Here is a 27,410-nt window from a genome sequence, read left to right on the forward strand (position 1 = left end):
TACAGAGCCTAATATGATGTAGACACTCAATAAATATTTATTGAATAGATAAAAATTATAGTAAATCGGGTTTTAAATGCCCCTTTAATGTTTAAGTCTCAGAGAAGATTGCTTCAGAAAAGGGTTTAAGACCTGTGGGTAATTAAACAGAGAAGATTTGAAATTGAAAAATAAGCATTTGAGCTCAGTGAGAGAGTGCCATGACTAATTACCATCACCTGCCATTGGCTTGAGAAGAAGAAGTGGTGGTTGATTTATTGTATAGTTAGTTCTCTGTCCTGGCCTAATTAGCATACTTCTGAAATGAAGAAACTGAGGCTAAAGTGGGCTAAAAATGCATTGACCCAGTTTTTGAAGCAAACATCTTGCCAGAATCACACAGAAGAAAATAATCAAGATATGTTAGAAGATTTTGTAATAATTTAGTAGAATACTATGTAATAAATGTTAATGAAGCAAAATCATCCATATGTTGATAGGAACTAACCTCAGAAAAGCAGATGTTTTCCACTTTCCATTACCACTTTCCATTCAACCCTGATTGTCAGTGTTATAGCACTCTTTTTGCTTATTGGGGATAAAGCCATCTTCATAAGGCCATATAACTAGAAGACAGTGTGCATGATTTAGTTGACATCTTTTAACTGCTTTTGAGGAAAATACAAAGAAGGCTTTGATTCTAAATGAAGAGATTCAGATGATATTCTGACAATTAGATGTAGGCAAGTGCTAGATCTAGTTATGGACTCGATAAATGATGGTTTCCTGGCTGATTATCAAGCCTAGTGCCTTGTAAATAAGGAGAGAGGGATAAGTAGAAATTTAAACAAATTCTGAATAATAAATAACTTTGGAAATTATTTAGTGCACCTGCTTCATACAAATGAAAAGACAAAGGCCCGTAAAAGTGAAGAGATAGTGTCTTATTAGCAGATGCTCTTCTGATACCAACTCTATGCTCCCAATGTTGTAGCACCACAGAGTTCTTTCATAAGCCCAACCAAAATTTTTTGTCTTCTTTTCAAATTTTTTCTGAGGTAATCTGCTAATTTATTTTAAATCTGAGCTCAACATTTTGACTAAGTAGCTGAAGACTCTTTTTAACCTTATCTTCTTTATGCTGATTAGTCTCAAATGAAGGAAGCAGTCATAGGACCTCCTTTCTAAGTACTAAAATGAAGAAATAAGGTATATCACCTATTGTGATGCCTTATATCATGAAACACCAACTTTCTTTTTTTTTTTAAGTTTTTATTTAAATTCCATTTAGTTTGTTGGGGCACGTGGGTGGCTCAGTCTGTTGAGTGTCTGCCTTCAGCTCAAGTCATGATCCCGGAATCTTGGGATCAAGCCCCACATTGGGTTCCCTGCTCAGTGGGAAGTCTGCTTCTCCCTCTGCCCCTCCCTCTGCTTATGCTCTCTCAGGCTCTTTCCCTCTCTCTCTCCTGCTAAATAATTTTTTAATCTTTAAAAAAACAAATTCCAGTTAGTTAGCATACAGTGTAATATTATTTTGAGGTGTACAATGTAGTCAATCCACTCTTCCATAAAACACCTGGTACTCCTCACAACAAGTGCTCTCCTTCATCCCCATCCCCTGTTTAACCTTGTGGGTCCACTCTGCATTTTGGGAGATTTCCATTGAGAGACATGGACAATATGTCATCTCCCCTTTCACAACAACGCTGAGTTTATTGTAGGTTTCATACACAGTGGAGTTTCTAAGAGATTGCAAGTATGAGACTTTGAATTATATGAAGTTTAAAGGGGATGGTAACAAATTTTTTCATCTAAAACTATATTAGCAGCCTATCAGCAACACATGATGAAGTTCAAAAAAGTAGAGTCCAGGCACTACTGCTAATGATAGTGCAATACAGTAGCAAGAGTTTTTTCATTTGTTACAAAAATGGCACGAGGTTTAGAATTGGTTTCATCCCAAATTACTTGACCACTAAGTATCCCCTTGCTTGGATTTTGAGCATATAATATACAGTTTTTGCCTAGGAAATCCTTATTAATAACAGTAGGGTAGAAAGAATGTCATTCTATGCTCTTACCTCTGTTTGTTTCACTAAATAGCTATTTAAATATTTAAGCCCTTAAATAAGCCATTCAATGTTTCTGTGCTTTAGTTTATCATCTATAAAATGAGACAAACTATATAACCTCTAAAGTCCTTCCATGTTAACAATCAGTGATTCTGTGTTACCATAAACTTGAGATGTGTTCTTAGGTTAGACCTTTCCATTAAAAAAAGAAAAATTTACCATGATGGGAAAAATATTTTACTGAATATAAGTTCCTACAAACTATGAGCAATATGGTTCTTCTCAACTAGTGCTCTGCACTTCTTAGAGGGATTTTTAAAAATAAACATGTTTTAGATGCTAACAAATGCAGTCCTCCTCCTTAAGAAATGCAATGCTGAAATGATTCAAAATTTAAGTTAATGAGACATGTTAGCTCAATGGTAGGAATTATTTCACAATGTATATGTATATCAAATCTTCATGTTGTATACTTTAAATACCTTATAATTTTATTTTCAATTTTACCTTAATAAAGCCGTGTGTGTGTGTGTGTGTCTGTGTGTGTGTGTATATATGTATATATATATATATATATATATATATATATATATATATATAAAACATCTAACAGCATCTCTCATTCCACCCCATGTGTAGTGGGTATTCTGTGACTAGAAACCAGAAAAGCTATGGAATCCCTTCTTCTCCTCTGCACTCGTTCTATACAGCTCTTCCCCCAACCTTCCTGAACTACAGATCAGGATTATGACCTCATCTCTCATGTAGAAGGATGGCCAGGTTAAAAGTAACATGGAGAATGAAAATGAGCCAAATGGTGTAACTCATCAACATCATCATCGTGATAGTAAACATCCATAAAAAGGAGAATTAATTAAAAGGAAGTAAAGTTACACTTCCTTTAAAAATGGGTGCTTGGTAGAATTTCTGGTGTTATATTTCATATTTATCATGATCTTCCCTTGGCCTGACATAATCCAGACCCAGGCTTCTGCCTCTAACCGTATTTCATCTCTCATGTATACAGATTTAGTCACATTGGTATTCCTGCTTTTCCTCAAATATATCAAGCTTTTACCTGGACCAGAGGAAGAAACTTCTTTGTTCACTATCCAACAAACTCTTCCCCAAGACATAACCTACTCTCATTTCTGTCATGCATTTAACTGTCATTTCCTCAAGGACCCTCTCCGAGTCCTTCATCTAAAATAGGCCCACATCCTTCATTCTCTACTCCCTTAGCCTACTGTGTATGGCTTTATTGCATTTAACATTACTTGAAATTATGTGTTTATTAGCTTGTCTGTTTTTGTCCCCATTACTGCCGTGCATATTCCACAACATCAGGAAAACTTGTTTGTTACGGATTTTTTCAGCAAAGCTCTTTATCTTTTGTAGATGCTTAATAACCATTTGTTGTAAAAGTGAACAGATGACTGAACAAATCAGGAAAATATGTTTTAATTTTCCTAAGCCAAAGGACATGGGCTCTTTTTTTCCTGGCCTGCTCTCTGGAACCATGCAATTGAAAATAGGAAACTAATAGCACTTACCAGCTAGTGAGGAGTATCAAAGTAACATGACACACGGACATTTTCCTTCCTTTCCTTTCAGATGCCTATACCAGAGCAGAAGTTGTTTATGAGTGGACCAGAGAGCCAGCACGCTCGGTGGTTGTAGCAGAAGATGGGTCACGCCTAAACCAGTATGATCTTCTTGGGCAAACAGTAGACTCAGGAATTGTTCAGTCTAGTACAGGTGAGTGCCAGTTGATTATTCCAGATATGTCAGAAGAAATATAAAAAGTTTTTGTGAGAATGTGAGAATTCAGTAAGTTCTTCAATAACACAAGTAGAGAGAGAGAGAGAAAATTTCACTAACCTGAGACTACCTAAGCTAGGAATTAGTGTAAACTCTATAGATTTGTGCCGTTGTATTCCTCATTTAATGTCTTTTGGCCTCTGTTTCTTGGTTTGCAAAATAAGATGCTAGTTCTATGTGATCAGGGTAGCAGAGTATTTAGAAATGTGAACTCTGGGGAAGAATGTATGGATTAAATTCTCACTCTTCCACTTTGTGTGTTGATTGTGGTCACCTCACAGGGTTGTTAGAAGGCATAAATTAAATCCATGAAGAGTACTTTAATAGCTTCTGGCATATTAAAGAAACTCAAGAAATGTTAGCTATTAATATTATCTAGGCCTAATTTATTATAATGAGTCAGTGAATCTTGGTGAATTTGTAGCAGTGATCATTATACATAAGAACTAGAGCAGATACTATTAAGCAGCTGGACCCAAACTTTAAATTTTGAAGTTGCTTCAAGAAATAAGAGTTTAGTTATGCAAATATCCATTTGTGACTAAATGTAATGTGATCGTTGGGCTGGAAAACTATAAAAATTTGGATTTTAACCCTCCCTCAATCCCAATAATTTTAATTATGTTCAGTCAATGAAAGCTTAACAAGAGCCAGAAGTTTTTATAGCTGTCTTTAAAATTTTAAATTAGTTCATCCACTTTGGTAATTTCTTTTAAAAAATGCAATTTGGTAATATATAAGGGCAGATGTGCTATTCTTGTCAGAAAAAATTTCTTCCTTAGATTTCAGGTTTTATATTAGGACCCTGATAATTCTAACAAGTTCAAGTAATAGGTCAATATATCTTATTCTGGCTATTGAAAAATCCCTGTTTAATGGGATCTGCATTTTGCTTATTTTGCCGCAACCATGGCTACTCTGGAAGCCCAAATATTTATGTTTCTTCTTTTGAAAAATGGAGAAGATTGTTGCTCAGTTTTGCCCATGTTAAAAATGCATGTGGCATAGTGGAAAGATTTTAGGCTTTGTAGTGAGAAAGAGATGCACTCGAGTCCTGGTCCTGCCACATAGAAGTCTTGTGACTTTGGCAAAGTCATTTATCCAACTAGAAACTCTGGTCTCCTCTAAAATGTGGGCATTTTTTACCTTTGCATTAAAGATGAGATGATATAAAACGCTAAGTAGAACATATATATGGTAAGTGCTCAAAATGGTATGTCGTCTGAGATCCCAAAACATGGAAAAAAACTGAAAATTTCTCTCGCTCGTAAGTTATATGGGAAAACATTCTAAAATGAGCAGTGTTCACCTTTAAAAATCAAATGCTATTATAAACTGGATTTTGTGGTAGACACCGGAGAGTCAATCAAAGACAAGGCAGAGAGTTTACTGTCATGGAATCTAAAGTCTAAGGGAAGACAAACACATAAACTATAATTATCAAAATGGGTGGTAAATGCTGTGATTAACATTTTTGTGAGGGCAGGGACCATATCTGTCTTCTATATCCCTATCATTTACTATATAGTAGCTAAAACAGAAGAGGCACTAAATAAATATTGTGAACTAATGAATAAAACAATAAATGTACCCATAATAGAATAATCAAGGAGGAATTGCTGCAGGGGTTGACTTTTATGTTGTTAATCTGTATTTGTTGGAAACCAAATAATCACTGTTTTAGGCCCAGAACATTGAAAATAATAAACATAGAACTTTCCCTCAAGAAATTCTCCATTATCATTAGAATAAAGGCTGAGGGATATGAAAGCAACAATAACTCAACCCCAGTGGCATGCATTCAATAGCAGAAGTAGACACAAGCCAGGAGGGTTACCCAAAGAAAGGAGTGCCTCCACTCTAGTTGTGGTGCTAGTGACCTTGACATGTCATTTCATCCCTCTTTAGGACCAATTTCCATGTCGGCAAAGTGAGTGGCTCATTCTGATAAACTTGGAGATGTTTCTGCCTTCATCAGGATTTAGGCTACATATACTGTAGTTATTCAGAAATGATATACAGGCATACATGGAGCTAGGAAATGAGAGGCAGGGCCCAACCCCCCATCACCAAACTGGCTGTACCTCATACTCTGGGTCTTTTGAAAGTACTCAATCTGTGCTAAATCAGCAAGTTTACCTGTACAAATAAGAACTCTTTCTTGTCATTCCCATAATTGATATTGGTTGGGGGGGGAGGGAGGGAAGGGAGGTGAGGAAAATAGTGAGCAAATTCTCAGATGTAGGGGTTCAGTTTGCTGTACACTTTCAACCTCACAATAAAACACTGAACTAAACATTTCCTCTGGGTCCAGTTTAGCTCATCAAAAATCCACCCTGATAGATTTCTGTGGGAAGAAACAACGATCTTTTTAAGGTCTTCCATTCCATATTTCACATATCCTTGCAGAGTCCTAAAAATATTAAGATAAATGGCATTGAGTACTTTACCTCCCTGTTTTTGCCAGAAGACTAGGAATGATAGCAAGAAAGAGCACCACATGGAGAATGATTAGGTAAAAAACCATCTTCCTCTACCTTAAAATTTTCTGCAGGGAGAGAAGCAATTCAAATCACCTCTTAGAAGGGGTTTCCCTGCTTGCCTGAGCCAACTTACATGTGAACACACATTCATAGGTACTACCAGCAATCTCTTTCAAGTCAAATACCTCTAGATCACTTCAGTGACATAGGAGGGGGAAATATGAGGCTCAATCCACTGCTTGGATTTTTAAATGCAGTACAAAATCATTAAAGTCCCAATATCTTTCCTGAGGTCTGCCACCAGATTTGGGAGAAGACAGTAAGTTGGAGAGTTAGTTTGAAGTACACCTACTCACCTGGCAGAGAAAAACCTTTACAGTCACATGGAAGGATGAGTCCAGTGAGCTCTCAAATCCAATACAATTCTTTGTTATCCAATACAATTTATTCACTAATTCCTTCAACCATTTATTCACTTTCGGTGTTTGACATTATAATTGGGCCTGGGAAAGATAGATGAAGGACATTTAATTCCTGCCCTCAAGAAATTCATAACTGATTGCTGTAAGTAGCTAACATGCTCATGGCATTCTTCTAATACGACAATCCCAGGATAGAGGTATTAACTTTATTATATCCATTTTACAGATGGGACATAATTGAAGCCAGAGAGATTTAACTGCTTTTCCTAGGTCACACAGTGAGGAAATGGCAGAGCTGAGATTTGAACCTGGGGGTAGTCTAGCTGCAGAGTGCTCAACCACATGACTAGTAACAGGCAACATAGACATGTGTGAAAAGCAAGGCTGTGGTACAGCATGGATTTAAGAGTGTGGACTCTGGAATTATACTGTGAAGGTTTAAATGCTGATTATACTACTTATTAACTGTCTGACATTTGACAAGACATTTCTCTGTTCATCTTTCTCTTGTAAAATTTGTAGATGATAAAAGGATCTACTTCATGAGCTGCTCTGAGATTGAAATAAGAAAAATGCATGTAACCTGCTTAGCAGAGTGTCTGACATATAAAAATTATGTAATAAATATTATATATTACTATTAATAATGATGATAGAGTTAGTGCAAGGGAGTGACATAACAAAGAAGTCATTTCTGCTTGAAGTATCAGAGAAGGCAGTTTGGAACTGGACCCCAGACATTGCCCCTTATCTCATTCTACTATACTGCATTATGTTTCCTAAGTAATTTTTTAAGGAGAACCTGTACAGAAATTATAACCATGACTAAAGAGCATGAAAATATGACTTATACAGAGAAATATAATAATTAAATTAGTGACCAGGCATAATGATAATATCATGGCCAGAAAATAATAAGAATATAATAATGTACAATGCCTTTTTAAAATACATAGTGGTGCCTGTAAAACCTTCATATTTACCAAAGTCAAAGAGAGATTTGATCAAAGGAATTTTAGGTTAGCCTTGCTGAATAAGAATGTTTCTTCTTTATGAGTGGCTGTCTTATCCTTAGAACAAATGACCAAGAGAAATTGTGAGATCCTCTTTCTTAAAGATAGTCTTTTCTGGATGAGTTGATTTAAGGATGACACTGCAGGCTCAAAACGAATGAGGAAACAAGCATTTTCCCTGACCAGGGGGCAATAAGAGTGATCAGCATTTATCCAAGGATCCTTAGAGCCCCCATTTACAAAGCCTAGTATATAATCTCCAGAGAAATAACTGTAGCCATTAAATGTAAAAAGTAGGGATTGGGGGTAGGGTAGTTATCTGGTCAATTCATATTTCAGATGAAGAGACAGGTCTAGAAAGATTCAGTGGCCTAGAACTCTAGCCATTTTTTTTTCTTATTTCTATTCCAGAACTCTTTGACACAGATATTAAAATACCAGTTCTTCCCTCAATGTCATCTTTGATTTCTCATTCCTATTAAAAAATCAGCATAAAAACTTAGGAAATACATAGCTTAGAAAACACAAAGTTAAGAATACTTGGAAGAAGGGTTGGGGCGCCTGGGTGGCTCAGTGGGTTAAGCCGCTGCCTTCGGCTCAGGTCATGATCCCAGGTCCTGGGTTCGAGCCCCACATCGGGCTTTCTGCTCAGCAGGGAGCCTGCTTCCTCCTCTCTCTCTACCTGCCTCTCTGCCTACTTGTGATTTCTCTCTATCAAATAAATAAATAAAATCTTTAAAAACAAAAAAAAAGAATACTTGGAAGGGAAGTGATCTATTAGGGACCTATTATAGGCTTATAGGGACCTAATGTTCATTACAACTTCAGTGACGTGAATGGTTGCCTTCTAGAGCTGGAGAGACTATATTTCTATCGTTTCTGTCTTGCACTCTCAATTTGCACATGGCTCAATTTTTTTAAAATGACTTTCATATCTATCATTTCATTGTATCCTCCCAACATCCTAGGAAACAGTTAAGTAAAGCACTATTATTTTAATCGAACAAATTAGGAAACTGAAGTCAAATAAAGTTAAGCAAAGTATTTACTCTTCAAGTACATGGAAGCCATTTACTAAACAAACCCTCGAAGCTCCTTTATAGAATTCTATCCCTGCTTCTTTTCTTTCTTTTTCCTTAATTTTGTATGGTAATGTATCAGAAATATTGTCACATCTAATTTACAAGCTTCCCTGAGGGTTACATGATATGCAAGGATATTTGAATTACAATTCTTCTAGACTGTTGAATTAGAGGAAAAGAATTTGACATGCTTAGCGTATAAGCACTTGATGTCTAGAGATTTCTTTCAATTCAGTTTAGGAGATTGATTTTTTTGTTGTTGTGTTCTTCTTTTATTTTTAAACTATTACAACATGATTCTGATTTTGCTGCCTTTTTTCTCCTTACTTACATGTTCTGTGCCAAAACTTCTTAGATTTTTTTTTTAATTTAGGTAAATGATTTCGATAGATTTGAAATCCTTCTATTCTTTCTCTAACTTGTTAGTGAGGAAGTGGTTTATAGAACAAACATAATGTGGAATAATAGCTCCTCCAAAATAATATTCTCTGCAGAATCTTCTTAAAATGTCACATTGCGAACAACAAAAGATGATAATGGAATATGTATAGACACTCATCTTTCTGACATTATATGAAAGATGGAATTTTTTCTTTGAGCTGATGACATTTTGTAAACCACAGTTGAATGAATGGTTAGGAATAATAATGCATACTCCTGAGAGGGTGAAATGTAACATGGCCATGTCCACACAAGACTACATTTTAGTAGTCCTGGAAAAATTGGTTTTCTGCTTTTTTCTGAAATTTGAATCACTCATTTCTTTCAGATGACCTTGGAGTCATCACCCAGGGTATCTACAGAAACTGAGAAGAAATTAGTAAACATTGTATTTGCCCTCCCAAATAGAGAGCCTCATGGATGTTAATTTAAGTGAGTGCCCTTAAACCTCAATGCATCCCTTTTCACCATGCACAGATGTTGAATACGTAAAGTATGTAAAACCATGCTATATTCAAAGAACTGTCCTCTTCCAAATTAACCCTCAGTTTGATGAGAGGGATAGAAGGATATAAGTTAGCTAAAATAAAAAGTGTGAGATTTTATTATAAATGTAATAAAGCTATAAATAAATTTGAAGTTACTTACTAGTGATCAGTCAATAGCAATTGTTATTAACAATTAGCAGTGAAAGCATACTTGTGTGTGTGAATGATTTTCTCCTATAAAGAATAAATGCATTTATTTTACCAATATTTTTACCAATTCTGATTGGAGGGAAAAGAGAAGAAAATGGAGAAGGGAACCAAAATTTATTTTAAAACTCTTACATGGCATTATCTTAATTAGAGCCCTTATTCTTTATCTTCCCCACAATATACTTCTCACTTTCTTTTAAAGATTTTATTTATTTATTTGACAGAGAGAGATCACAAGTAGACAGAGAGAGAGAGAGAGAGGGAAGCAGTCTCCCTGCCGAGCAGAGAGCCCGATGTGGGACTTGATCCCAGGCCCCTGAGATCATGACCTGAGCAGAAGGCAGAAGCTTAACCCACTGAGCCACCCAGGCACCCATACTTCTCACTTTTTTGTAGATTAGGAAACTGAGGATTAGAGACTGTAAGCAAGTTACCCATGGCTATCCAGAAAGAAAATAGCGTATCTAAGTTTTGAACCCAAATCCATTTGCTTCCAAAGCTGATAAACTTTCCTTTACAGCACATTTCTTCCTTTCCTGCTATGGACTGAACCCAACCCAAAGATGAACAAAATATTCAGCAATAATATGTGAAGTAGAGGATTTTGTTGGTCATGATACTGAGATGTGAAAATGCATGGTAAGGCAAGAAACATGGCACTGAAATGCTTATTAGAGCTATGATATGGAGAGTCTTAAATCCAGGTAACAGAGTTTGCTTGTCAGTAGGAACACTGGAGACTGTTGATTGTCACACTGGAGAAGGGCGGGGCATTTGCTAGTATCATCTAGTGAGTAGAGGTCAACTAATCCAAAAACATATGGGACAGCCCCCACAACAAACAATTATCTGGTCTGAAATGTCAATAGTGCTGAGGCTGAGAAATCTTAATGTAGATAATGGAATCCATTAAGGTATTTTAAGATTTTATGTATGCTTTAAAAAGATTACCCTGACATCAAAATTTAGGGAAAACTCGAATGAGGAAGTGATTGGAGATAAACAAGGCAGTTAATAGATCTACAAAAGAGATAAGAGCAGCGACCATGAGATAAGAGATAGGCTGAAAGATACTGCCCAGGAGAAATTAAAATTGTGATGATCAACTGATTCCTTTCTCTCTCTCTCAGAAGCCGTACTTAACATCCAAGGTTTGATCCCAGGATTTTAGTCTGAGTGAGCAGACAGATGAGAGAGTATCATGAATTTAGAGATAGACTTTAAATGGGAAAGCAGCACAGGTATATGCTGGTCGTTATTTTTTTTATGGGAAAGGTTAACTAATGTCAGTTTTTGAACATATTTAGTTGGTGATGTCAATGAAAAATCAGTATTTCTGAGATGTCCAGTAGATATTGGGAATACAGGTTGATTTTGAAAGCAGTGTCACTCAGGGCTGTGGATTTGGCAGGCCTTCAGATACAAATGAGTCTAGGGACAGGAGGAGAAGGGAAGTTCCTGGTTAGAGCCAAAAAAAAAAAAAAAAAAAAGTGGAAGAAACCTAAAAGCAGAACTACACCAGGAACCTCTATGATTACTTTGCAGAAAGATGAAGAGTGGGGTATTAATAGGTCATGAACAGTTTTAGCCACATTGTAGGGGCTGAAGCTAGATGGTCATGGGCTGGTAATGGTCACAGGTTGCATAGGGCAAAATTTGGAGTTGAAAGGAAGGAGAAAGGTGAAGTAATGTGAATACCAAAGAAAGCTATGTTTTCTTAGTAAGAATATACCTATTTCTCTCCTCCCCCCACCCCCACAGACAGCTAAGTATATACTCAGAGTGGATAAAGCTAAAATTTTCTAAGATTTGTAATTGAAAAAATATAACATCAGTTAAAAAAAAAAAAAACTCCTATAATTTGGGTTGCATGTCAATCGCTTTGGTAAATGAAACTGCTTTTCTAAATGAAATCAGACTTTGATATATACAAAGACATTAATCGTGCCCAGCTAGTCCGTTGTTTCCTAGCCCAGGCTATGAATTAGAACAGTTCAAAAGCTATATTGAAGTGGATTTTCCTTGGCCTCCCTTAAAGAGTGGTTTGTGTATCTAGGTGGGACCTGAAGAACTGGATATTTCAAAACCTTCCCAGGTGATTCTGGTGGAGGTATTCCTCAAAATAAATTTTGAGAAACCATGGATTATATCCCACTCTCCTCATTCCAAAGATCAGGCTAGGCTAAGTGAGTTACCCAGGGCCACAGAGCAGCTGAAAGGAATTGCTGGCATTAGAACAGGAATTCCCCCAAAGTTGGACACCAAAACTCCTTCATTAGACAGCCTGAATGTCCTCCACAGTGGTAAACTGAGGATTTGATCTATTCTGACCCATCAGAACATCAGGATCTTGCACTTTGCCTTCATGGTCATTAGAGCCATTCTGTAAATAGATACTCTATGTCTCTTACATGTTTGGTACACCAGGATAAGGGTGTAGCAGTATCCATAAGATCTCTGGCACCTCAGTCTTATCCTCAACCCCATTTTGGTGTTTTAATAATGTCTCTGTTCTTTCCTGGATAAACATTTTCTCTTCAGGAACCAGATGTCACATGGGACGTGTTTTAAGTCTAAGATTTTGCTGTTGATGGAAAAAATCCAGAGGTAATTTCTTTTCAGGGTCAAATTGCTCACTTTATTGTATGTTTCACCCTCTAGGAGAATATGTTGTTATGACCACTCATTTCCACCTGAAGAGAAAAATTGGCTATTTTGTTATTCAAACGTACCTGCCATGCATAATGACAGTTATTCTCTCCCAAGTTTCATTCTGGCTCAACAGAGAGTCTGTACCAGCGAGGACTGTCTTTGGTAAGTGCCAATCAAGACGTACAGGCAAGGGTCTGGAGGGCAAGTTATATTATGCTGGTGACGTTACAAGTGGAATGAAAAAATAATTATACATTAAAATCTGAAGTTAGCACAATAGAAAGGTTCAAAGAATTACCATTCTCATTGTGGTGTGATTTAAAAAAAAAAAAAAAAAAAAAAACCTCTTTCTTTAAATAGAAAGCTGTTTTAATGTATGTAGATAAATGCATGTGAATATCAACTAGGCATGTGCTATGTTTAAGACTCTTACTACAGAATAAAAAGCCTTAAGATGTTTATAATCTAGTCTGAAGATTATTCATGTGCAGAGATCCCTATGGTATCATTCTTCAAGAATAGGCAAGGAATGGAAAATCAGTTATCTCAGGAAAAAAGCAAGACTTTGCTACAAGTGCCCCGAAAAGAGTCTTTTCTTCTGAATTTATCAAAGTGCTTCCAGGTTGAAACTGCCAGATCTTTGCTCTGACAGTAGCCTAGGAACACAGGTATATTAAGATCCAGAATGCTTCCAGCTGCAGAGCACAAGAGTAGTTCATTTCAAACTTTTTTAAAAATTATCATTTGTTAATATTAGCTAGTCTTGAAGCCACTTACTAGCACTAAATCCTGAACTCTTGTCAAGATGCTTATTTCTATATGTATAATTCAGTTTGAGGCCTTTGTTCTCTGAAAATTAAGAAAAATAGAATAGAGAGCATATGTTTTATTTTTATTTTTGTAAGAATGAACAATAACGCTATAGTGAAAAAGATTTTTTTAAATCCTCACCCTTCCCCCTTCTTACCCTAATAAATCTTACTCTTCCTTTTTGAAAATTCTCTAAAGCGTTTGGAATGTTTAATAAGTCAAAAACCTTGCTCTTAACATTTTCAACAATCTGATGTCTCAGCCAACTCATGCCCTTTCGGTGAGCATAACTACATATCTGTAAACTCAAATGTGGCAAGTATTTCTGTGTATCAAGTTATATATTTCTAATGTTTTAAGTTCAGTACAATCACAAATACAATTTCCCAAGACCTTTAGCCTTTTAACATTTACTTAGAACACATGTTTCTATTGTTTTTAGTCTCAACTCAGCACTTTCCTCTATGCTGAGTGAGAAGTCTGAGAGGGTCACAGATGTTTAAAGAAACAATACACAAAGGAAAAAGATAAAGGTACAAAAGTTGGACTTTCTAACAGTTTAGTATAAGGCATCCAGAATGCAGCGACGCTGAAGCCTGTTTTATGTCTTCAAAAGTCATCTTCTTGCTGCTCCATGCTCTCTGTCATTTAGGGGCAATGTGGTTGTGTAATTTTGCTGCCAGATAGATCCAAGGTTTAGGTTCCATCTTCATTTTTGTAAGATTCAGTTGCCTAAAAGTAAGGGGTTTAGGGGGTAGGGAAGGAAAGATGGGATTGGGAGGGAGACAAATCATAAGAGACTCTTAGTTTCACAAAACAAACTGAGGATTGCCAGGGGGACGGGGGTAGGGAGAGGGTGGTTGGACATTGGGAAGGGTATGTGCTATGGTGAGTGCTGTGAAGTGTGTAAACCTGGCAATTCACAGACCTGTACCCCTGGGGCTAATAATACATTATATGTTAATTTAAAAAATTTTAAAAAAGATTCAGTTGCCTATAAAATGAGAGTACAGTTAAAGTAAAATAATGCTGTTTAAAAGATTGAGAAGAATAAAATAAAATATGTAGATTATCAGGTTGAATTCTTGGAACTCAGTAGATGTTCGACACATTTTTGTCCTTTTCCCTGTCCTTATAGCAGGAATTGTAAGACAACAAACATAAGCACACGCGCATATGCGCGTGCACACACCCCTCTCTTAATGCCCTTCCTAATTTATGGATACATTTAGTTTAAGAGCATATATTTCCAAATTAACTTCTGACAGTTGCCTACATGAACCAAATTTTGAAAAAAAAAAAAAATGGAATTCACTCTAGCAGAGATTTATTAACAAGGACTGAAGTTGTCAATAATAGCCATTAACTTTGTTCGTGGTATCAGGTTCAGTGCTAAACACTTTATTACAGTAGTTTATTTAATACTCATAATAGCCCTCTGAGTTAGACTTATTAATTTATAAAGAAATAATTTTTTAAAAGATTTTATTTATTTATTTGACAGATAGATCACAAGGAGGCAGAGAGGCAGGCAGAGGGAGGAAGGGAAGCAGGCTCCCTGCTGAGCAGAGAGCCCAATGCGGGGGCTCCATCCCAGGACCCTGGGATCATGACCTGAGCCGAAGGCAGAGGCTTTAACCCACTGAGCCACCCAGGTGCCCCAAGAAATAATTAAAAAAAAAACACACACAGAAAAACAGAAGTTCAGAATTTTGAGGCAATTTTCCCAAGGTCATTCAGCAATTAAAGAACTGGGATTTGAAACTGGGTTGTTCTGTTCCTCAAATACTGACATTTAAGTACCTTGCTCTTTGCTCATGTTAATATTGATATGTAAATTTAAGGGCTTTTTACCAGACACTATTTCTTAAACCATTTGTTGGTTATATAATACAGGTAATGCCCCAGAACTTTCTGTAACATCTCCAAAGTTTAAAGTAAGTCCATTCCCTACATCTGTGATCGTGTATCAAAAATATGATTTAATATAAGCCTCTGTGTTTCTTCTTAATCTTATCACTTCCTAACGTAGGAAGTGTTACAAAGATCATCTACCTTAAAATTCATGGAAAACTAGGGAATATTGGATGGTTTAAAAAAGCTGTGAAAGGGGCACCTATGGTCCTGCTGGTTTTCCTTTGCACAAGTAGGCTGACCTTCAGTGATCAAATTTTGTGATGTGAACCCACAGATTCACTTAATTTCTTTCTTTACAGGAGTAACAACTGTACTCACCATGACAACTTTGAGTATCAGTGCCAGAAATTCCCTCCCTAAGGTGGCTTACGCCACTGCTATGGACTGGTTCATTGCAGTGTGCTATGCCTTTGTGTTCTCAGCTCTGATCGAGTTTGCCACAGTCAATTATTTCACCAAGAGAGGTTATGCATGGGACGGCAAAAGTGTGGTTCCAGAAAAGGTAAGTTCTTTAATAATCCCTCTGATGTGTCACTGGTATGTTTTATTCAACCTGTGAGATGGCATGTTTGGACTTTGGGAAATGGATGAAGAGTGCAGACACAGAGTAATGAGGATTCTCTGTTTCTTTAACCCACTGAGCCACCCAGGCGCCCCGGATTCTCTGTTTCTTAAATCATAAGTGACTGTCTGCTGTGGCAATTTTGGTACTGCTAAAGAGAGAGGTTGTTTTAAGTGGGCCGATCGATGTGCAGAGTAGAGTGAAGGAGATAAAAGAGAGATGAACGTAAACATTTATTCTCAAATATGTTTTCCTGGGTCTCTATTGATTTAAGAACAGTTTTAATCAACTTGACATTAGGTGCAAATAAATTTATGCCATTGTAATTTGAACTTGAAAATAATAGTCTTTTTGTTGTTTTCAGAGCTTAATCACTTTGGTCATAAAAATTATTAACTCTAATGTCTCTGTTGAACTTAGTTTACAAAATGTATTATCTCCAATTTTCAGTGAAGTAAAGGACAGGAAATATATTTCCTTTCCAAATTAAAGGTTTGATTTAAGGATCATACACAAATCAGAGAAAAATTCTTCATTATAGAAAATTATCAAGTCAAGCTCATTACTGTTTCTCTAAATTAGAATCTAATTTGGAATGTATTTTAAAGCACATGTGGTGAGGATATTTCTACTTCTATGGCTTGAAGGAAAAATATGTCAAAATGCAAGTGAGTCTTGGGATGGTAGAAAGAAGGTCAAAGTCAGAGACACAGAGATTGTAAGATGTCTAGAAATAATCTATGAGGAATCACTCTATAGCAGCTTTTTCCCAAAATTCTATTCCTCAGAGTACTAGTATCATGAGTTAGTCCCTAAGAATAAAGTCTGGTTGAATACTCCCAAATAATGCCGCATTCTATATCACAGAGTTTCAGGATATTCAAGAATCTGGAAGGGTTTATAGTAAAGAGATTAACTATGGTATTTTTCTCAGGGCTCCACAGATGTACTAGAAAAGAGAATCCTTTGTGGTGGAAACATCTACCATATTTAAACTAATTTAGTGTTACCTATTATAGGATGGGCCATTAATACATGCATAAGTAGGAAAGAAAAGAGGCTGACAAGGAAAAGCTCCTTTAGATTTGCCCCTCAGGCACAGACGAATCAGCTGAACCCCCCAGTGATCTCCTACACAAGTAAAAGCAAACGAAAGTGTGTAGAATGCATTATGACAGCCAACAGAACCTGAACCATGCCCTCGATATTCACTTGTCTTAAAACATACTTGCGAAGTATGAAAAAAAAATTTTTTTTTTCTCTTAATTTGCAAACCAAGGACCTTGGCTCAGGTTCAGTAGAGAGAAAGGACAAGACAAAGGGATTCGCATTTACCAGTTGGAGAGAGGAGTGAAAGACTGAGGACAGAGTGACGGTCAGATACGTACTTTAGCCATTGATGGTCTCCATTTGTACTAGAACAGAAGGGCAGCCCAAAGGAGAATGAGCCAAACATGGAAAATAGTTAATCATAAGACACTACCAAAGTGTAAGACATAGCCCAGAGTCACAAATGTGAACATTTTTAAATGCACATCTCAGAATCGGGGAAATCGTCTGCTAAAGTGCTTCAGAATTAATGGTACGCAAACGTGGGTGATAGACAACTGAAAAGTGATATGCCAACCGTGGGAAAAATTGCTTTTCTAGCTGAATACTTTCTTTGTTGCAAGAGGCCAGTGTCTTTCTGATTCTGTCTCATCAGTGTCAGTATCAGTATCATGAATTTGGTCTGAAAAACATACAATTTGGATTGAGGCATTGGTTGAGTTCACAGTCCACTTTATATTTATCTCTGTCTGACCCTGTATTTTTTTTTCAAGTGCTGTGTCTCATCAAAAATACTCTGATCTCCATCAATCTACAGTCCATGTTATTCAGCATATAAATATAGATGTAGGTAGTGTCATTATCCTATCTATATATATGCATATATATTTATCAGTAATTCATCTAAGCTCATCCTAATAAGAAAGATAACACTTTCTGTAAATTATCTATGCCTCTAAAATAATCTTCCCCAGGGCTTTGCCAGTTTCATTTGCTTATATCAGGGAGTGTGAGCACAGTGTGATCCAGGTCTCGTTTTGACATTCAGAGATGAATAAAATATGTTTTCTATGACCCAGGTGAGTGTTTTCAAGAGAGTTAAATTTTCAGTCTCTAACATGGTAAAACTTGAAATTAAAAAAGCAAATTTCTGTAAGTCATCGCATTATCAACTGAGGATTCAGGAGCCTGCTTAAGATCCATATTCATGTGGTAAATTGCTAAAAGAAATACCAATTTCTTAAAGAATATGGGGGAACTCAACATTCTCAAAAATTTAGAAAGATAATTAAGTATTCTTTCCTGATAAGCCAACCACATATTTCTCAATATTGTATTCAACATGATGTTGCAAAAAAAAGTTCTTAACTTGAGAAGCATTAGTATTGGAGTATTATAATAATTTGAGACTAGGAAAAATGAAATATATAAATAATATAAACTCTTCTCCAAGAATCATTCCTGCTGCAGATTATTTGTTTCAGTTTATCTAACAGAATGTCTGTCACTCAACAAGTTTTGATTATATTGGAACCCATTGCCTCTCTTCCACAATAGAGTACATAAACATTTTATCTAAAGGACATGCACGGTTTTTAACGTAGTCTGCAATGTTAGAACTTTTATTTTTAAGAAATGGACTAACACAAGTTCAGTTTGGCTGTTTAACTGTGTTGAAATAAACCATATCTATTCTTTCATTCCAGTAAAGATGATACAAAGTGTTACATTAATTTCAGGTGTACAACCTAGTGATTCCCCAACTGTATACATTAATGCTATGCTCACCACAAGTGTAGCTACCAATGGTCACCATACAATGCTGTTACAATACCATTTACTATATTCCTAATGCTGTGCCTTTTAATCCTATGATGTATTCATTCTGTAACCAGAAGCCTGTATTTCTCACTTCCCTTCACCCATTTTGCCTATCCACCCCTGTGCCCTCCCCTCTGGCAACCAATAATTTGTTCTTTGTATTTATGGTTCTCTTTCTGCTTTGTGTTTATTTATTCATTTGTTTTGTTTATTAGATTCCACATATAAGTGAAATCATATGGTATTAGTCTTTCCCTGTGTGACATACTAAACCATATCTATTTTTGACCTGTAGTCACTTTGACATTGAAAGGGAGAATCACTTTTACTTGCATTATTTTTGTACAAATAATTATGGGAAATTTCTGTCACTCTTTATAAAGCTTAACCAAATCTGTCTTCACTATAAAATAGGAGTACATAAGTGGCCTTACTTTTTTTAAAAGATTTATTTATTTACTTGAAAGAGAGAGAGCGCAAGCATGAGTGGGAGAAGGGGCAGAGAAAGGGAGAAAGAGAATCTCAAGCAGACTCCACACTGAGCAGGGAGCCTGATGCAGGGCTTGATCTCAGGACTCTGAGACTATGACCTGAGCCAAAACCGAGAGTTGGACGCTTAACTAACCGAGCCACCCAGTGCCCCTAAGTGGCCTTACTTTTAATGACGTTATACTAGAAAGAAAAAATTCTGGGCTTTTTGTCATGTCCTAATATAATTCTTAAGGATTTGGAGAGGGGGGAAAAAATAGCAGGTCACAGGGCTGGATAATAAAAAAAAAAAAAAAAAAATTAAACTGTTTAAATTCCTGACTAGTGTGCCTTGTGAAAAGCAGCAGGTCTTTTTCTGGTAGTGATATTTTATTCTGATTCAATAATAAAAATACAAATTTTCCAGAGAGCATTGAGTCTGGTTGGTCAAGTTTAGCGGCTCATCAGTATTCTCCGTATACCCTTTTGCAGTTTCTGTAACCAGATTCTGCTCCTGAGGAATTCTGATTCAAAATATGAGATTGTGCACAAGGGATTTGCCCTTTAGAAATTTTTAACTGGTGGTTTAGTGTGCACAAAAGAAAGAGAACTACTCTGTTAGGCCAGTGCTGTCCAGCAGAAATATGTGAGTCACAAATGCAAACCATATATATAATTTAAAATTTTCTAATTAGCCTTAATTAAAAAGTACAAACCAGTGAAACTAAATTTTCTTCTTTTTTTTCTTTCTCAAGTTTTTATTTGACTTCTAGTTAATGTACAGTATCATACTAATTTCAGGTGTAGAATTAGTGACTTATTAATATGCTTTAACCAGTATATCAAAAATATTATATTTATAATAGGCCTTCAGAATCCTATACATATTTTATACTTACACACTAGTCACATTTCAAGTTCTCAATAGTCGCAAGTGACTAGTGGCAACCGTATCAGACCACATAGCTGTAAACAATGATCTGCTTCAGTTTTTAGAAATTTCTTTATGACAGAAACCCCAAGAAATGCTGCAGTTGTTACTCATTGTACAGGTAACACGGACAAGCAGCTGACACGGAACAAGAACTGACTTCGGGATGCCCTGAATAACTCTGCTTGATCATTTGTGCACTGGCAACATAGGGAGAAGGAGCAAATAATAGTTAGTTCAGCACCTTACTATTGTAAAACAAACCACTCCAAAACTTAGTGCCTTAAACCACCACACCTTTGGGGCTGGGAACACCTTGGTGGTAGTTCCATTAGTAGACTATGGGCTCAGCAACATGGTTGCAGTACACAAGAAGCTCCACCAGGGGGAGATCATCCGCAGTAGCCACTCATTCGTCTGGGGCCTGATACTGGCTGGGCCTCTCACTGCACGTGATTTCTGGTCACCCAGTTTTCCAGTCCAGACTTCATGAGGCAGTAGTATGTCTCCAGAGGGTAAAGGCTGAGGCTACAAAGCTTCTTGAGAATAGGCTCCTAAACTGGCATCATCTCACTCTACCTCCTGATGGGAAAGACAGGAAAATACTGGGTACTTTTTTCCAGCTTTATTGAGATAAGTGACACATGACATTGTGTAAGTTTGAGGTATACAGTGTAGTTCATATGATACACTTCTATATTGTGAAGCCATCACTACCATAGCATCAGTTACCATCTCCATCCTGTCACATAGTTACCATTTCTTTTTTGTGGTGAGAACATTTAAGACCTATTCTTATCAACATTCAAGTCTAGAATATGTATTATTAGCTGTAAACACTGTGCTGTATGGTAGATGCCCAAACTTGTCAATTTTATAACGGGCATTTGTGTCTGCTTTTTTAAATTATCTCCATAATACAGTCATATATCACATTTCTCACATTTTAAACAAATAATAGGTTTGGGTTCCAAAGTAAAGGTCACTTTGCTCAGCAACTTATAAACTTCCTTCCCACAGTTGACTGAACAAAATGCTTTTACTCTTTCCTTCTACAGCCAAAGAAAGTGAAGGATCCTCTCATTAAGAAAAACAACACTTATGCTCCAACAGCAACCAGCTACACCCCTAATTTGGCCAGGGGTGACCCTGGTTTAGCCACCATTGCTAAAAGTGCAACCATAGAACCAAAAGAAGTCAAGCCGGAAACAAAACCACCAGAACCCAAGAAAACCTTTAACAGCGTCAGCAAAATTGACCGACTGTCAAGAATAGCTTTCCCGCTGCTATTTGGAATCTTTAACTTGGTCTATTGGGCTACATATTTAAACAGAGAGCCTCAGCTAAAAGCCCCCACCCCACATCAATAGGTCCTTTCATTCACATTCTGTTGTTCAGTCCTCTACACTGGGAATTGCTTTCTGTTCTTAATGCAGTGATTCCCACCTGCTTTATTGCCTCTGTCTTAAAGAATTTGAAGGTTTCCTTATTTCCATAATTCATACAAGAACAACAGACCCCTGTCCAGCAGTCCTGAGCAAAGCAGAGCATACAGCTGAGAGACAGGATTCTGAGAGAGGAAGCATGAGAGAAAAGTCATGACAGAAGGAGACAGAATGGAAGAGAGAGGAAAGGTGGGGGACTAGGTCCAGGCTAAGAGGAAAAGTAGAAGGAAAATAAAACTTTAACTCTATTAACTTCAGGTCATTTGTAGATATATATTTCCAAGTATTCTAAAAAAAGAAAAAAAAAGAGAGAGAGAGAGAGATACTGTATATGTCAAAAATATTTTTATGTGGAGGTGTTTCAAGGAATAAATTATAAATGTTTAATGAAATTTTTAAAATCTATGTCTTTATTGCACAAACTGCAGTGTGGTTTACATTTTTTGTTTTTAAAAATGATGTATAGCTTTAACACTTTTTTTCCAAAGCTAAAGATCCCCATTTTTTCCTCTGTTTAAAAATGGCTAATGCATTATTCTGTTGTTAAAGGTTATTTTAAAATTCATGAAAATTGCATAGGCAAACATGCAGTTCCTTACTGTTAACCACATTTAATCCAAAAGAGAAATGGTTTAATAAATAGGTTACTTCACCATCATCTGAGCTTTTACCACTAGATTCAATGAAGAATCATTTTAACAGAGACATACACTCATTAAAACCAAAAACTAACTAACTAAATAAATAAATAAAACAATTAAAAAATACTCCCTTTGCCACCCTGTCTATATGCAGATAGCACATGGGTCCAATGATCACTTGATTCTCATTACGAAAAGATGTTTTCAGAGGGGCAAAGATATTTTGCAAGCTCTAGAATTGTTGAATGTATTATTTTATATAACAGTACATTAAAAGCTTTAGATTGAAATTTATGATTAGTAAATATAGATTATTATATAAATTATGTATGTAAATATACAGCATGAGATTGTACATTTTTTACTTTTTTAAAGTTGTGTTCTTACAATATTGTGTAGGACTCACCGCTCTTAGCTGTTAGAATGTTGTGAAGTGGTACGGAAATACCTTAGAGCCTGCATTAAAAACAGAACAGCCTGTGGGAATCAGATGGAATGTAAAATAGATGGGTACAAAGTCCACTTATATAGAGAAAGCCTATAATTGTAAACTATCATCCAGTGTGCAGTAGTAAATCAGTTGCTCTCTGCTCAGGTCATGCCACATTTCCCTATTTGAGGCTCTTATAAAATAGAGAGAAAATGGAAAAGCATTAGTTGGAGCTAGAAAATCAGCTGTATAATATTGCTATAATTGCTGATACCAACTATCTCAATAAGTGTTGTACCATATGTAGCATTAAATATAAAAACACATGAAAGAATGTACAGGAAATAGCTTTTATTGAGTAACATTATTACATTTCATTTATACTAGCAATATATTTGTAGGTTTACTATGTAAGGGCTTTAACTACAAGAGGTCCATTAATACTCCCTATAAAAATTCTGGTCTGTTTCATTACTTCCCAGATGTTTTAGAGATGAATATTTATGCAGACGGTATTTTTGAAGTCTCCTTTTGTCTGATAGAGTTTCAGAGATGTTTAAAATTAGCATCCAGAATCCGCAGGTCATAGTCTAACCACATTTAGAATACTACGACATAAACCTATCAGCATAATTGCCAAATAAGTCTGTTGGGATCTGTACCCAAGTTTTGAGCAATGTTTCTTTCAAAAAGCTGCTATCCAATGATATAGGAAAAAACAGTTTGTGTTTTCCTAAACAAACTCTGGTTTTCTTTTTAAATGTGCTTTATTGTTTGATTTGGTCCTGCCTAAATTGAATGAGCTAGGCCAATAAAGACTGAACCAAGGACGTTTCATCCTCTGGTATCATGTGTAGATATCATGTATAGAAAATAAAATGAAATATGGCTCTAACCTCTGTGTTGCTGTTTATATCTGTTCCTTTTCGGCGTTAACTCAATGTGTTTATTAAGAGCATTTTACCTTCCAGACTCCTCATGGCTAACATTTTGTCTGTATTTTGCTCATTAGATGTGAATATTTCTTATTAGTCTGCTTTCTGCTATGCAATGATTGCATTTCTATCATTTCTTAGTTTGTTAGTATGTGTGGATAGTATTCTATTGTATGAATTGATTGCACAATTTATCAAAGACAAATTATTCTATGTAGCTTTTCTAAAAGTGCTTTGCTAAACCATGTAATACTAGTTAAGTCTTCCTTGAAAATAAAGATACACTCTTATAGAGGACAGTTCCTGTTTACTCCCAGGAACATTTTTTAAAAGATGACACTGAATGTTTATTGCACCTTAGTGCAGTGAAGTGGCAATAAAACCCAACATGAATCGAGGTTGTTTATGGCAGATGCATGTATTGCTTTACAGAGTTTAGCAAAAGCTCTTAATTTTATGTCATACTGTATTCTATTCTAATAATAAAGCTAACATTATTCAATAACCAAATGGAATGCTTGACTCTCTTTTCATATTATCCATAGGACCTACCACTGACCTGCTTTAAACATTTTCACATGGGAGCACCTTAAAGTGCCAAGTGCTAACAAGAATCTAGGGTACAGAGAAGAGTTTTGAAGCTGTGTCAATAGTCTGACCCTAAACTATGAATGGATCACTTTGTAAAGAGGAATTAGGACGCCCATGTGGCTCAGTTGGTTAAGCCACTGCCTTTGGCTCAGGTCTTGATCCTGGGCGCTTGGTATTGAGTCCCACATCGAGCTCCCTGCTCAGCAGGAAGTCTGCTTCTCCCTCTGACCTTCTCCCCTGTCATGCTCTGTCTCACTCTCTCTCTCTCTCTCTCTCAAATAAATAAAATCTTTAAAAAAAAAAAAAAAGGAATTATTAAACACCCAGTATCTGGTGCAACCAGTAGCACTTCAGCTCAAAATTTATAAAACGTAAATAGAACAGAATCAAAATGCTGAAATGATAGTAGAACATCTATTGTCAATACTGCAAATCTATGTTCTGATCTACTTCGCAGAGACTGCGGTTTAATTGTTTTGAGGGGGGCGTCTGAGCATTGTCATTTGAAAAGCTCCCTTGGGGCTATTCCATTCCTCAGTGTTTCTGTGATCATGAAATCAGATTAAAGTACAAAATATTTACAATCACTTGAAAAACAACAGAAAAATTATTTCAATGACAGGCATAAAACTGTACCAGGTTTCTACAGACAAGACTATGCAAGGCAAAATCTTTCTGTGTCAGATGGTGGCCAGGCAAAAACAAAATAAATTCTATCTCTACAAATAATCGCTAAAAAAAAGATTGAGGATTTAGCAAAATTAATGATTTTTAAATCCTCCAACCAAATTGCTTATTCAATCCAAATAAAACTGCTCATGTAAACCAACTGAATCCACATTCACTGATTTCTTGGCTCTCACAAAAATGAATGTAGTGAACGGTGGTAATTTTGGCTATCAAAATATATCCATGTCGGGGCTCACCATAATAATTAGCTAAGGAATCAAAATCAGAACGGACTTGGCATAATTGCTGACCATCTGTTTGAATTTCATTATACCTGTTTGTTAAGACCTTCTGTTGGAGTTTTCTAAAATGTCTCCAACTCTGGTAACCAACAAGAACAAGCATCTGACTCGGTTACGTTATAGCCACATTTCGGCCAAATAAACTCCAAATGTTAATTTAATTAAGTTAAATTCTGCTAACATTTGCTGAGTCTCTATCCTGTATTAAGTATTGTGCTCCATGATAGGGATGTAGCCATAAATATTTCATGGCTTTTTTTTCCTTAAGGAAATTGCAGTTATGATAGGAAAGGAAGACAGAGTATCAAGGAAAGATAATATAAATACTGTGAGAAGAGTAGAGGATGCTAAGAGACAAATAGCAGGGATAACAGCACTCTTCATAAGTTACATAGTTGTATCTGTAGGAACTAATCATGCCCAAGCTAAAACTTGAACTGTAAGAAGAACTAAAGTTGTCCCGGAACATTTGTCAATGGTCTGAGGTTATGAGGCCCTACACTTTGTGAGCCATTTAAACACCATCTAACACAGGAGACCTCTTTGAATCCTTCAGCTACTGTGGTAGGTCCTGAGATGACAGAAGTGAAGATGATGGGATGATCTTGGAAAGTTTGTAATTCATAGAGAATCCAAGTGAAGCTAAAGTTACAACACTTTAAAGAAGATGTACATCTACCAATAAATGTACACGGTATAGGGTATTTAATACTTGGGCAGTTTTGTGAGTTTTTAAAAGATGACTCAATATTTATCAGGCAGTCTGTTGTTGGGGATGGTTGATGATGATGAGGGACAGGCCTTTCATTGAATGATGATAATAACATGGTAACACTTCACTCAGCGAGTCACAAAGGCTATTGCCAGGGAACTAATGCATGTGTGTGAAGTAGACCATATACTACACTAGAGCAAGCACTCAGGCCTGTGAGAAACAGGCCACATGCCCAGTCTCCTTAACCTCAGCCCAGCTACTTTGTATCATGTGGAGAAGGGGGCTGTATATTCCTGCAGATATCCCAACGATACAAAAAACAAACAAACAAAAAAATTCTTTTTAACTCCAATTTTGAAGCCTACTGTATTTTCCAAATATATGATCCAGTTGAATCTGACTAATTCAGCTGACTAATGATCTCTGTTTTTCAGAAAATCAAGACAGATTTATATATTAATTTGAAAATCATTAATTGAGCAGATATACTATGTTTGGTGCAAGAATTACTTCACAGAGAAAGGAAAGTGTTCCTCCTTATTAATAGCAAACTTTAAAACTGTATTTGAAACAATGTTGATTACCTACATTTTCTAAAGTCACATTATTTTTCAATAAAACATATGTGGCCTAAAAAGAAGTCGTTTTCTGCATGGGGCTGTGAAATATTAAGGGGTTTTTTTTGTTTGTTTCTGTTGGTAATTGACCTGTATTTCTCTAACTGAAACATGGAACATGTCTTATTAGGGAAAGTATGATTTCTTCATTAATAGTCCATCAAGGTATAATTATGGATATTACTTTCTTTGATTCTTCCCACAAGCAGTGTAGTTATAAAAGAAGAAATTTATGTAGGTCTGTTGATTTGCCTAAAACACTGTGTAAGTAATATTGCCTTCACAATAAAGCAGATACTTTCAGAATTCATCTTTTTCAAAAAAAACAATTTACACTGGATTTCCTTGACTGATGGTCTATGTTTGTTTGAAAAATTAATAATCTTATAAAATATTACAAACAACACAAACACAAGTCATTTCATATCAAAAAGAAAGGTCATCTGATACAAGCTAGAGATGAATAGGGTGGCTCATAATGGACACTTTCGTATTCATCTCCATCGTAGCATAAAAAGGCACTGAAATCAGAGATCTCACTTTAAATATTGACATGGCCCATTGAGCAGTTCCTGCTGAGCCTTATTTATGCAGGAAACAGGAATAGTAATAATAACTAATGTGAACATTGCTAGAATGGCAAATAAAGACCTGAACAAATCTACTTTCCTAAGACAAAATGAAACTTGAAAGGTTTTCTAAAACAATAATTCAGAACTCTAGAAATCAACCAAAGCCACACAACAAAGGAATATTTATTCGAATCAAAAACAAAATAGGGCTGAAACTTTTGGAAGAATATTTATATGCCATGTTTGAATCTGGAATTACACTCATGATCTC

The 27,410-nt window shown here is 36.1% G+C and overlaps 1 protein-coding gene across 2 annotated transcripts in view; it reads left to right on the top strand.

Annotated features, from left to right (window-relative positions):
- Window positions 1-23,633, top strand: part of GABRA1 (gamma-aminobutyric acid type A receptor subunit alpha1) — a 56,654-nt gene extending 33,021 nt beyond the window's left edge. For both annotated transcript variants that reach the window (XM_047731132.1, XM_047731133.1), the window contains exons 7-10: window positions 3,666-3,809; window positions 12,673-12,825; window positions 15,690-15,892; window positions 21,281-23,633. In XM_047731132.1, the coding sequence (XP_047587088.1) occupies window positions 3,666-3,809; window positions 12,673-12,825; window positions 15,690-15,892; window positions 21,281-21,592 (812 nt within the window). In that variant the 3' untranslated portion in view covers window positions 21,593-23,633. The remainder of the gene's footprint in view (window positions 1-3,665; window positions 3,810-12,672; window positions 12,826-15,689; window positions 15,893-21,280) is intronic.
- Window positions 23,634-27,410: the final 3,777 nt, after the last annotated feature.

The sequence above is a fragment of the Lutra lutra genome, chromosome 5 (genome assembly GCF_902655055.1).
Source record: "Lutra lutra chromosome 5, mLutLut1.2, whole genome shotgun sequence".
Taxonomy (NCBI): Eukaryota; Metazoa; Chordata; class Mammalia; order Carnivora; family Mustelidae; genus Lutra; species Lutra lutra.